Source organism: Mustela nivalis, assembly GCF_964662115.1.
Source record: "Mustela nivalis genome assembly, chromosome: 2".
NCBI lineage: Eukaryota > Metazoa > Chordata > Mammalia > Carnivora > Mustelidae > Mustela > Mustela nivalis.
Window position 1 is genome coordinate 111,010,770 of NC_139021.1, and position 13,209 is coordinate 111,023,978.

The 13,209-nt window shown below is 45.2% G+C and overlaps 1 protein-coding gene across 17 annotated transcripts in view; it reads right to left on the reverse strand.

The window, feature by feature from the left end:
- Window positions 1-13,209, reverse strand: part of LOC309859856 (uncharacterized protein) — a gene marked incomplete at its 5' end in the record, with an annotated part of 81,446 nt that overhangs the window by 16,028 nt on the left and 52,209 nt on the right. For 2 of the 17 annotated variants that reach the window (XR_014308970.1, XR_014308973.1), the window contains 2 exons: window positions 3,867-3,955; window positions 8,708-8,872. The exons of 8 other annotated variants lie outside the window; for them this stretch is intronic. Coding sequence is in view for 1 of the 9 variants with exons in the window: in XM_082721067.1 (XP_082577193.1) it covers window positions 9,545-9,724 (180 nt within the window). Of the gene's footprint in view, window positions 1-3,866; window positions 3,956-8,707; window positions 8,873-9,544; window positions 9,725-13,209 lie in introns of all 17 variants that reach the window. 7 more of the 17 variants (XR_014308964.1, XR_014308972.1, XR_014308967.1 and 4 more) reach the window with 5 other exon arrangements.

Consider the following 13,209-nt stretch of genomic DNA (forward strand, 5'->3'; position numbering starts at 1 on the left):
AAACAACAAGAGAAATGTGAATTTAAGGCAACATATTTCCCTGAACATCACTTTTATGACACAGCCATGTGAAACTCACACATGCACTTTCATTTTGTGACAAGCAAGATCGTGAACTAAGATTTCTGATTCTTTGTATTACCAAAGTCAGCTATTTAAACCCAACAGTTCCTTGTGTGGCCATCTAAAGCCTGCAGGATTGCGATCCCTGCAAGTTAACTATTTATCATTTTATGGCGATCAGGGGTGCCTGATGAATGCTACACATATGGAGGGGAGCAGGTGAAGAGGGGGTGCAAGGCGCCAGCTTTTACTTTGTCCTCAGCCAGCCTCCTGCTCCCTCATCAATAGTCACAAAAGCTCTGTATTAAAACATGTTGAACATGCTTGGAGGGTACAGCTTCCTGCCCATTGTGAGCCTTCCCTCAGGTCCCCTAGGCAGCCATCTTCATTACAATGCTTTCCCTCATGCACGGAAAGGTGGGTAACACACTCCTGAGGCTAACATCCCTGAGCCCCTCAAATTGAGATTACTGAGATGTTTATTCAGGTGCCTTTTTCTGCATCACATTTTCATAGGAAATCACGTGTTTCCTGTGTATATCCTCATACCACAAGTTAAACATATTTTCGTATTTTGTTAAAATTATTTCTTTCACTTGATGGCCATTTTTCACAAAGAATTAAATTTTCTATGTCATAGGCATTACTGATTACACTCAGATCACCAGAGGACTACAAAGTCATATGGATACAGAGAGACACTGGTACTGTCTAGGTTCACCCACGGCCTTTGGAACCATTCGGATCTAGGTGCCATGAACTTTCATTGAATCTGAGAGGAACCACATGTGGCCAAAATAAAAATGACTAAATCCGAAAATGCCATGGGGGTCAGCTGTACCCTCCAAGCATGTTCAACATGTTTTAATACAGAGCTTTTGTGACTATTGATGAGGGAGCAGGAGGCTGGCTGAGGACAAAGTAAAAGCTGGCGCCTTGCACCCCCTTTTCACCTGCTCCCCTCCATATGTGTAGCATTCCTCAGGCACCCCTGATCGCCATAAAATGATAAATAGTTAACTTGCAGGGATCGTAATCCTGCAGAACAGGAATCTCCCTTGCTCTACAGATGTCCTAGAGACCTAAACAGGGAGGTTACCTTATCAATAGCACAAATTTCCAGAGGCAAATAACTCTCGGTTACTGAAGCCCTAATGTCTTCCTCCCACCATAAACTGGAGGAGGCTGAGGTAGAAGGGAATGTAAATGATAGCCGGATCATAATACCCCACCAAGAATCTCCCAACTATCTTGACGTTAATGCCTGACCTAAAGACGACACTGATCAAGCCATAAGGGCAAGGACTCCCCCCCGGCACCTTGTAGGCCCTCCCTAACATGTGAGAACTCTGTTGAAGCCTCCCATCCTTTCACCACCTCCCCCCAACTGCAAGGTATATAACATGCCTACCCTCACAACCCGGGCAGCAGCTCTTCCTGCCCACGGGTCCTGTCCCCGTGCTTTAATAAACCACCATTTTGCACCAACGACATCTTAAGAATTCTTTCTTTAGTCGTCGGCTCCGAACCTCCTCACCCCACCGAATCTGACTTAGGTTCAAGAACTTCATCAACTATTAAACCAGAATGCTCTAAAATCCAAAAACCACTTTATTATTTTTTTTTAATTTTTTAATCAAAAAACACTTTAAAAATGAGTTGATACTGGGACGCCTAGGTAGCTCAGTCATTTAGCATATGTCTTTGGCTCAGGTCATGATCCCAGGAACCTGGGATCCAGCCCTGCCTTGGGCTCCCTGCTCGGTGGGAAGCCTGCTTCTCCCTCTACCACTCCCCCTGCTTGTGTTCCCTCTCTCGCTGTGTCTCTCTGTCAAATAAATGAATAAAATCTTAAAAAAAAATGAGGCGATAGATACCACATTTGTGGTTTGTTTGCTGTTTATCATGGCAATTTTTAAGAGAAAAGGACGTGCCATAAGAGACAGAATCTGATCAAAAGAAAGCTAAATGTCCAAAAGAATAGGTAAACTGAAAACAAATGATTCTAGACCCTGAGGAGGAAAAAGTGATCGAATGACAGAGTGATCTAGAAAGAGAAGAGCTACAGCAGCAAAGCTGACAGCAAAATTTCATGATTCCTCTTGGAACATGGGGTTTATACAACTGTTCTACATACTGAATAGGTCAGCAATCATACAACCAGACTTTCCATTTGAAAGCAAAGATCCTGTGGCTGTCTCTGTCTGGAAGAACCAGAGTTCTTAGCTCTGGCTGACAAAAGAGCGACATAGATGCATTTACTTGAGACTTCTGAGATCAGATCCAGGGGAATTAGGGGCTAGGACAAACAAAGCCCCCCCACCCTTTTTAAAAGATTTTATTTATTTATTTGTCAGAGATCACAAGCAGGCAGAGAGGCAGGCAGAGAGAGAGGAGCAGAGAGCCCGATGCGGGGCTCGATCCCAAGGACCCGAAGGCAGAGGCTTTAACCCACTGAGCCACCCAGGTGCCCCAACAAAGCCCTTTCTAATGGCCACCCAAGGGTGCCACATGCAGGTGGTAATGCAGAGTGCCCTTTGCTACCGACTGCCCCAGATCTCCCCCTCTGGAATGATCCAAGTCCTCACCACTCCCCGCCCCCCCCCCCCCCATAAAATAGCTGAATTGAAGAAGAAATTCAGAACACTGATGTGTAAAATCATGCAGGACACGTTCTGGGGAGAAAAAAAAAAATCACTGATGTTCTGGCCTGGCCCCCATGGAGAAGTCGGGAAAGGGCAGAGTTCTAATGCAGGAAAATGTTCAATCTGGAAAATGTTCTGACCCTAAACAAGCAATTTCCACAAGATCTAAGGATTTCACTAAAGGAAGCATCAGCTACAGGAAAAAAACAAGAATTCAATACTACTAACAAAAGCTTAGAACAAACAGTTACCTTCTCTATTTCTCGCTGCATGTTTTTTAATTTTTATTTTATTTATTTTTTCAGATTTTATTTATTTATTTGACAGACAGAGATCACAAGCAGGCAGAGAGGCAGGCGGAGAGAATGAGGAGGAAGCAGGCTTCTTGCTGGGCAGAGAGCCCGATGCGGGGCTCGATCCCAGGTCCCTGAGATCATGACCTGAGCCGAAGGCAGAGGCTTTAACCCACTAAGCCACCCAGTCGCCCCCGTTTTTTTATTTTTAAACTTACATTTAGAATTCATTTCATTTCATCCTGCCCTACAGTGGATTTTTTACGTGTATTTTCACCAGGCTGAGCTCTCCTTGAAGGCACAAGTCCCACTTTATTCATCCTTGTCTCCCCATCATGCCCCTCCATCCTTTCCCAACTCCAGTAACCATGAGGCATCGTAATGGTCATATAATTTTACCCCCTTCTGACTGCTGCCAAGTCTTTGTTTCAGTATTTTCCAGAAAAGGCATTCCCTTGAAACAACCTGATGGAAAGCAATACTTTGAAAGTAAACGCTGAACCTGAGGTATGCTTTATGAGAAAAAAATTTCTGCAGCCAAACAGATTTGAAAGATGGGATATATGCTCTTTTCCTCTCAGTTCCCAATGTACATGAGCAAGTTCAAGGCTCCAAGAAGACCTGTAAGAAGATCAGTTCAGTCCTGCTTAGCCCCGTCTTCCCTGTTTTGCTAAGAGTATGTTTTTTGTTTTAATCATATCTATAGAAATACTCTGGAAATACTGCACTCTAGAACTTTGCTACTTGTGGTGAGTGTGCTAAGTGTGGTCCCCATGGTCACCAGCACGGACATCACCACAGAGCCTGTCAGAAACACCCCCAGTGATTCACACACATTAGTGTTTGTAAACACTACGGAACACACCTAAGGAAGCTCTGGTGTCTTGGAAAGGGCGTTAGCCTGGGAACCAGATAGATCCATCTGATTCCATCAATTACAAATCACATGCTCTCCTCCAAAAAAATACACATCTTGTGTGGTCATGGCAAACGTAATACATAAATCACCTAGCCCATGATAATCAATAAATAATAGGAATTAATAGTATTCCTGCTCAACAAATGTCAAGCAAAACCACAAATAACATTAAGCGTTTACTGTAGCCTAAAGTTGAAGAGGGTAATGTTTGAAACTCCTCTCTTTGCAGTATTGGTAGTCTACATTGACTTATGATGCAGCATTGGTAGTCTACATTGACCTTGGTTATTCATCGTGGGTTTCAGTAACCCTTGGTGAGACCGTGTGCTGTGACACATGTACTTTTTTCCCTCTTGTTTTCTCTGCATTTTATTTTCTCTGTAGGACAACATGACTATTTGGTGATAAGCTCTCAGAATTCCAGTTATTTATACAAGCCTTTTCTTCTTACTTCCTCTCTCCCATTTCTGGCATCGCTTTTTGTTAAGAAAATACTCACTTTATTCAGTTTATTGCATCACTAGTTTGATTCGACCCCTTCCAATTTGACCATATAAATGCATGGCTATACTCCCTGCTTGAGGGTCATTCTACCACGTTTCATATGGCCTTATACCAAATAAAGTGGGTGAAAGTCAGAAGCTGGGCTCTTCCCCACAAAGCCACTTTTGGTAAGAAACCTTCAATTTTTATGACCACCTTGACACCCGTGACACCAAGATTAAACTGCTGGTCTTTTATCCTCAAAATGTGTCTTCCGTTTATTCCTGTCAAATGCCAGATTGTCAAAATAAAGTCTGCATAGGCTTCTACTGTCTGTTGCTATAAACAATTAGCATCACAAACATTATAACTAGAAAATAATAAAGCATTAACCGCACCTGACCCTGAACAGGACCTATTGCCATAGGGATGCCCACTTAAACAAACAGCCAGTGAGGCCCAGGGGCCAGTGGCAAAGGGACCTTTGGGTTTCCTGGGAGGCAATGGAGAGCAATGAGGAGGACAGAGATGGATTCCCAGGCTTCGTGAATAGAGAGAGACCTATAAAGAGGTTTGCTGGCTTCCACTGTGAAAGACCAACATCTCTCCAGAGAAGCCAGGACAGAACAGTGGCGACACTAGTACCTTCCAGAACATTCCGAGTGAGGCACCCTGTGTGTGATACAGTACCCTCATCTCTAGAATGAGGGAATAAAATGATCTCCGTATCTCTTTCATTTCCAGACTGTTATAAGTTTATGTTTCCAGACAGACCTAGGAATTCCCCCCCGCCAACCCCGGAATTTCCCGAGCTGCAGAGCATGGTAAAATGACAGAAAAGGCTTTCTAGGGTCATATAATTTCACACCAGTGGTGGTCAGTCAACTGAATGACCAAATTCCTTCACATGATCGCACTTGTTATCCTACAAAAGGCAATTTTAGGCTCACGGGACAAGACTTTTGAATAGTAACTATGTGGAGTATGTCTTTACCTGTTTGGGATTTGTCAAGCCAGGAGATAAATATGAGAAGTGGCTACAGAACAGCCTCTCTTTGCCAAAAATATTCTATTGAGTTAACGAAGCCTAATTTATCAACCTATTATGCTGTTGTCAGACACTCCCAAGCCAGCAAAATTCTCTTTGGTGAAGAAAAACTGCAGGCACACACAGAAAGGACAGGAAAGGACTCTGAGAAGTGGGGTTCCCACAGCAGCTGCACGAAACCCCTCAGATCCAGAACATATTCCACTGCCCCATCTGTCCCAGACCCAAGTCTCATGTCCGATCCACACCTCGGAGCAGCTGATCTGCTCCGGGGACTCCCAGAGAAAGCATCCACCTTGGGTGGACACTCACTCGCAGTCCATCTACCAAACAGCCTCTGTGCTAATTCCCTCCTCTTTCCCTTCTGTTCTCACGGACAGTCTGCTTACAAAGCATAATTCTTCCAAGTCTACATCAATTTCATTATCCTTTTTTGGGTCCAAATCTTCAACATGAAATTCAAGGGACCTTGTCATTAACTTAACATTCTTTTTGTTTGTTTTGGTTTGTTTGTTTGTTTTTCAAGATTTATTGATTTATTATTTGAGAGAGCATGAGCACATGTGGTGTGGGGAGGAGCAAAGGGTGAGGGAGAGAGAGAATCTCAAAGCAGACTCTGTGCTGAGCGTGGAGCCGACTGTGGGACTTGATCTCACGACCTGAATCGTGACCTGAGCTGAAATCAAGTCAGATGTTTAACGGACTGAGCCACCTGCGTACTCCAACTTATCATTTCTAAAGAGGAATATAAAACAACCTAAAAATAAATAAGTGATTGGAGGTGCACAGTCACTTAAATCACTGACCCATGCACAATAGGGAAGGAGTTGGCAGCACTGTAAGCTTATAATATTAATGCTCAACTTACCCCCAAGAAGAAAACTCATGGAAGACAAACGTTTTGGGTTTCTTAGTGTCACAATCTGGAAAATAACTAATACATTTTCTTTTCCCCTGAATACTGAAGGAATTCATGGGAATTCCTAAGAGTACTTTTTCAGGAGGGTCCAATCTCCAGGCCACAGAAAATAATATTTACCATCTTCCATTTCATAGCACATTGGTGCTTTCAAAATATTACACCATATTTATTTGGGATTACTGTTCATTTGACACAGTATTGTACAGATTACTATTTCTGTCTAGACTATGCTGCTTAGCCACCTGACTTAAAATGGGGTTCATGTCTTCAAAATCACTCAATTTTAGGGAGGCTTGGGTGGCTCAGTCAGTTGAGCATCTGATTCTTGATTTCAGCTCAGGTCATGATCTCAGGGTTGTGAGATCGAGCCCCGCATTGGACTCTACACTCAGTAAGGAGTCTTCTTGAGATTCTTTCCCTCTGCCCTACCCCCAACACTCTCTCTTTCAGATAACTAAATAAATCCTTATAAAAAGTTTTTTAAAAACTACTCAATTTTGTCATCTGTACAATGGAAATAATATTTTACAAATTCACTGTGAGGTTTAGATATTATATTTATGATATACTGAAAAGTTTAAAAAGCTATTTGAATGCTAGACACTCTTTTGCATGCCTGGAAGAGGTCAGTGCAGCCCCCATTTAAATGCTAGTCAATGTTCATAATAGTGTGTCATGTTTCTCACTTACTGTCTCCCAACACTAAGGCTAGTGCTTTGGTTTCAGTTATAGGCAGTGGTTGTTCCTTTTTGTTTGCATGTTTTCTTTGTTACAGGAAGCTAATTTTCTGTACATGCACCTTGTTCTTGCAGAAAAATAAAAGAGCAAAAGGGAAAAAGGGAATAAGTTCTCTTCATGGGTTCCATTTGCAACAATTTAATAGCTTTCATCTTAAAACCCTTTATTTGCTAATGCTATCAAAAACAGACCTCAAAAACTGCCACAGGATTTTATAAGGGTTGTACAATTATGACTGTAAAAGGATAATTATCTTTGCCACTTTTACAAAACATCTTATAACAACAGGAAATTTCATTTTTGACACATTTTCAGCTTGTGATTCACTATAGTTTCTACAATCTTACATGGTTCCAACCATCTCTATCATGGCAGGTGGCTTAATTTCTTTCTAAAATTTAATACCTTGTAGTTTCACTTAATTTTACTTACTTTGTGATTGCTCATCCTACTTGCCAAGGATAGAATTAACCCTAATCTTATATTTTGAGATTACAATTCACTTTGGATTTGGAATCCTCTACAAATTTAATGAATGTGCTTATTATGCCCTCCTTCCTGTCACTCGTGAAATTATGCAGAAAGACTGAGGGGGAGAAAGCTGAGCAAAGGCAACTATTGGAAAATGTATTTCATTTTCCTGCAATGTTAGACAGAGGCCCAAATTCTCCCACATTAATTAATGAGGACATATGACAAATGCCTTTATTCATTCATTCCATTGACCTTTATGATGCACCGTGTGCGCACTACACATTTTGTGATGTGCAGTGGGGACTTTGAAAAGGGTGTGTCATGGATTCTGCTCTCAAGGGGCTTGCAATTTATTGAGAGGTAACTTGTAAGCCTCAAGGAATAATACAAAATAAAACAGAGACATGCCATAATGCTAGGTAAAGTGAAAAGCTGAAAAACTGGAGATGAAGTCATAAACACTTCTCTTGGGGAGAAAAGAAATCCACAGACTCTCATTTGGGATGTGATGGCTGAACTAGTATTTGAGGAGCTGCAAAGAGAGGGAGAGTTCTGGAGTTCTGTTGGGTGTGACTGCCCACTGCGTGGGCAGAAGGAAACGATCCGAGGTTGGGAGATGGACCCGAAGAAAGGAGTATCAAAGCAATCTTCAGAATACACAGGCTGGAGAGAATTTGTATTTCACCCATCTGGAGTGGAAAGGTCTCCTGACACGTGGGACATCTGGCAAAGCACTCCGAAGGCACCACTGCAGGAGTAAGGCCAGAGTAACTTTAGACCAGAGACTTTCTGGGAGTCTCCTAAAAACGTTAAACAGAAGTATCAAAGAGCTTGAAGTGTTTCCAACTTAAATGCATCCCAGAACAAAGATAATACATTTTAGAGGGATACAAAGTAACAGTAACCCATAGAATAAAATTTACAATGTCTGGCATCAAATCTAAAAGTCCTGAGACATGCAAACAAACAGAAATGTGTGATCTCTAATGAAGAGAGAATCAATAGAAATGAGCCTGGATGTGAAACTGATGGCATCATTAGTAGATAAGGACATTGAAGGAGCTTAAACACACACACACAGTGTTGAGAAAGTAAAGTAGGAGGATGGTAACAGGATCATACAAGACGTAAGAAGAACCAAATCAGAGATGCCTGGGTGGTTCATGGACTTGGATCACGATTCCAAAGTCTTGATATCGAATCCTGCATCGGTTTCCTTGGTCCACAGGTGGCCTGCTTCTCCCTCTGTCTGCTGCACTTTCTCTCTCTCAAATGGATAAATAAAATCTTAAAAAAAAAAAAAAAGAATCAAGGGGCATCTGGGTGGCTCAGGGGGTTAAAGCCTCTGCCTTTGGCTCAGGTCATGATCCCAGGGTCTGGGGATCAAGCCCCATGTTAGGATCTCTGCTCAGCAGGGAGCCTGCTTCCTCCCCTCTCTCTCTGCCTGCCTCTGCTTGTGATTTCTGTCAAATAAGTAAGTAAAATCTTAAAAAAAAAAAGTCTATTTTGACAGAATGCCAGAAATCAATCCAATTTTCTCCATTGTCATCTCTAAGATACTTGAAATAGCTAGACTTGTCTTCACACCACCACCACCAAGGAAACCCTCGCCAAGTTGTAAACTCCAATTAATTGTTATCCGACATTTGCCAGAAGGACAGAGGTGACTGGGTATTATTCAAAACTTAACTTCTTAAAAGTACGTATTTTCAGAACACCATTAAGAGAGGTTTCAAAAACTGTGCCAGAAAAATGATCTATTTAGATATCAATTGGGCCAAAGGGTAGAATTGTGTTACCTGAAGCAGCATGACGACTGTATTGTCGTGTGTAAATACATGCTGTTGCTAGTTTGGTTTTATTCCCCTTCCCATCGTATGACGTTGCAGAACTCATAAAATATCTTCATTTACGTATCATTTCTATTAACTTGATTTATATTGTAACGATGTTACTCACTTCTTTGGCAGAGAGAGAGAAAACGCTCCCAAGTAGGCCGAGCAACAGGCCGAGGCAGAGGGAGAAGCAGGTGCCCCTTCCCTGAGCAGGGAGCTTGACTCGGGCTGGATCCCAGGGCCTGGACCTGAGGCGAAGGCAACTTCTTAAGCGACTGAGAAACCCAGGTGCCCCAGGTAGAAACTGTTGTAAAGAAATCACATTATATTTGCTGCCTGTAAATGCCTACTATCCCCTGGGTTGTTGCCAAGGAGGTCTTGATGGTCACTTTCCAAGAGACCACATGGCAGTGGCCAGGCCCGCAGGGACTTAAGATGGATATGGCCCCCTGCATGCCAAGTTCCCAGGAGTGCATGCACAAGGGGTGAAACCAGAAGAGAGGTTTTGGGTTCAAACACTCCAGAGTGCACAGACTGACCTTGGCAGCAGGGTCCTACACAGCTGTCAGCTGCCTCATCCTCTGTGTCCATGCAGGGACACCACATGTGCGTGCCATGTATGCAGGCCCCAGAGGTGCCATCCGGTGCTGGAGATGACCCACTGTTCACAAAGGACGACCATCCCTGCAGACCAGAAATGGAGGATGGGGGGCAGGCAAGAGGGAGGTCCGTGCACTAAGGGCCTATGAAATCGGATGCGCACAGAGAATTCAGGGTTTTCAAAGGTATCTCTCTGTCCCCTGCAGAAAGGGCACCTTGTGATCCACATTAATGCAGCTCACTGAAAAATGACAGACGTATGTTTGCATCCTTGGCTCGTGGCTCAGGCAGTCCGCCCCACAGACAATACTAGGAACCCTTGGCTCCAAGGGGCTCCTGGAAGGCACACAGGGCCTTCCTAGGGAGGGGAGCCCTGCAGGAAGCCCTTTACATATTTTCCTACTTTTTAAATTACTTAGCTATTTTCTATCTTTTCGGCGAAACAGTATTCATTGTTTTTGCACCACACCTGATGCTTGATGCAATACGTGCCCTCCTTAATACCCACCACCTGGCTCCCCCAATCTCCCACCCCCCGCCCCTTCAAAACCCTCAGGTTGTTTTTCAGAGTCCATAGTCTCTCATGGTTCACCTCCCCTTCCAATGTCCCTCAACTCCCTTCTCCTCTCCATCTCCCCATGTCCTCTATGTTATTTGTTATGCTCCACAAAGAAGTGAAACCCTATGGTAATTGACTCTCTCTGCTTGACTTATTTCACTCAGCATAATCTCTTTCAGGACGGTCCATGTTGCTACAGAAGTTGGGTATTCATCCTTTGTGATGGAGGCATCCTACTCCATAGCGTATATGGACCACATCTTCCTTATCCATTCGTCTGTTGAAGGGGGGCATCCTGGTTCTTTCCACAGTTTGGCAACCGTGGCCACTGCTGCTATAAACACTGGGGTAGAGATGGGCCTTCTTTTCACTCCATCTGTATCTGTGGGGTAAATACCCAGTAGTGTAATTGCAGGGTCCTTTATCGACAGAGCAGGCAGGACATGGGGGAGGGGCAGAGGGAGCAGCACTCCCCTGAGCAGGGAGCCTGATGCTAAGATTGATCCCAGACTCCAAGAGCAGGACCTGAGCCAATGGCCAATACTTAAGTCACTGAGCCACCCAAGAACTCTTGGAGAGACTTTGTGAAACAATCTCGTAAAAATAGGAGTTTTCCAGAGTAGCAGATAGGAAAATGAACATTTCAGTCTCCTAGGTGCCCTCAGGAGTCTCCTTTTTTTAATGTCCAAAAATGCAGGTAGTTAACATACAGCGCAGTATTGCACTCTGCAGTACAACTCAGGGACTCATCACTTCTCTGCACTACTCAGAGCTGACCACAACGAGTGCCTTAATTGCCCATCATCCATCGACCCCTCCCCCACCCCCTTCCCTCCATGACCCCGCAGTGTGCAGGGATGCCTTCACCCTCAGAGTTCTGTCATGAGCCATCGCCACGGTGACCTGATGACATGCATCGAACGTTCCATTTCAACTGTCACTCTGTGAGCCGAGCCCCTGGCGGTTGGGTGAACAGGACTAAAGGTCCCCACGATATAGAATCTTAACTGCTGTTGTACAGGTATGTACCTATCGATTTTCTCAATTCTCTTCTCTGGAGCTGGCTGCCTCCCTTTCACAGAGATCGGCTTCTTCTCTTTGGCTTTTCCTCTCCACCCTCTGATTGCCCCTTCCGGTTGGATGCCTGTGTTTGTTCGTTTGTCTGGGTGATTTCATTGGGATTTTGTGGGGAATCTGCCTTCCTTAAAGCGCTCCGACGTTCAAAAAACCATACTCTTTCTGAATGCCCATTTTAGACACAGTCCTACAGGGACAACACACAGGACACACGCCACACTGCTGTCCCTGGATCAGGAGAATCTTGGTGCGACCCAGGCACCACATTTGAGGGGAACGAATTGCCGGTCTCCTCTCCCCAATGGACATGACAAAATCGGAGAGGAAAGGTCAGAGGTCGAAATGCAGCTGTTTTTAGAAGGAGAGACACTGGAGGATAGCGGGGTGGTCTCATGGGTTGATGTGCAGGGTTTCACGGGCCGTCTGCTTGATGCCTGGGAGTGCACGGGAACGGGCTGTGCCACCGGGTGGGTGGACAGAACACACTGCAGCTGCACAGTGGACTGTCTGCTGCTCTCAAAGGTACTGCTGGACTGGGTTCTCCAGGCCCGGCCTAGAGAGGGAGACAGGAGACTGTCCACTAAACCTACAGTCTCCAGAGGGGATCAAGAGACCTGAGGGTAGACAGGGGATGCTGGCGAAGAATGAAAGAGCAGGGAGGGACTCACGCCAGCCAGGGTAGCCTCACTTCCATCCAGCCTCCTCAGAGGAGTCCGCACGGCAAGAGCAGGAAACTCAGCATCATCCGTCACCTTCTTGAAACCAACCACTCCCAGCCCACATGGCCACAAACATGTCCGTATATACCATTGACTGCTCCTCGGGACTGGCGAGCTCAAGGCAAGCGAGTTTACGGCCAGGTCCTATGCGACTGTTGGGAGTTTGAATCAGCTTGAGAGCCAAGCAGAAACCAGGAGCCTGGGATTCAACTGGCCTTCAGGACGGCCTTGGGTGACTGGGCTGACCTTGCAGAGAGGTGAGGGAACATGGCTCATGCTACCCGTTCCTGGTCCTTCACTAGGGCCCCGCTGGGCAGAAACCACCACCTAGTTGATGTCAGGACCACAAACACAGAGGTGAGTGAGGACTGAGGCTGGTCTCGTGGCCCTCGCTCTCCCCTACAGACACAGTGGCACAGAGGGATTGGAGACTGTGAGGGCAGCTCTTGGTTCAGGGATTCAGGACATTTTCTCAGGGGCGGTGGGTTGGTGTCAGGGGCTGGGGGATCTCCGGCCACAGGGAAACGACGACGTTCCTGTCCCAGATCCATCCTTCATCAGGGTGGCAACTCTGGACGGTCCCTTCTGTACCCTACATTTCAGGGCCACTGTCCTGCACTGTGGCTTCACCCACAGCTAGCCATCTAGCTGAGTCCCTAGGCGGTCCGTTCCTCAACACCTGCCGAGCGGCTGGGAAGCATCCAGTCCTCCCATAGGAACCAGGCACTCCTTGGACTCAACCACTTGGAACACTGTGGCGGCACACTAAAGTCCGGAGGATCAGAGGCCAGGGAAACAGGGCACAGAGGGTAGGTGTGGCTGCTCAATGGAAGT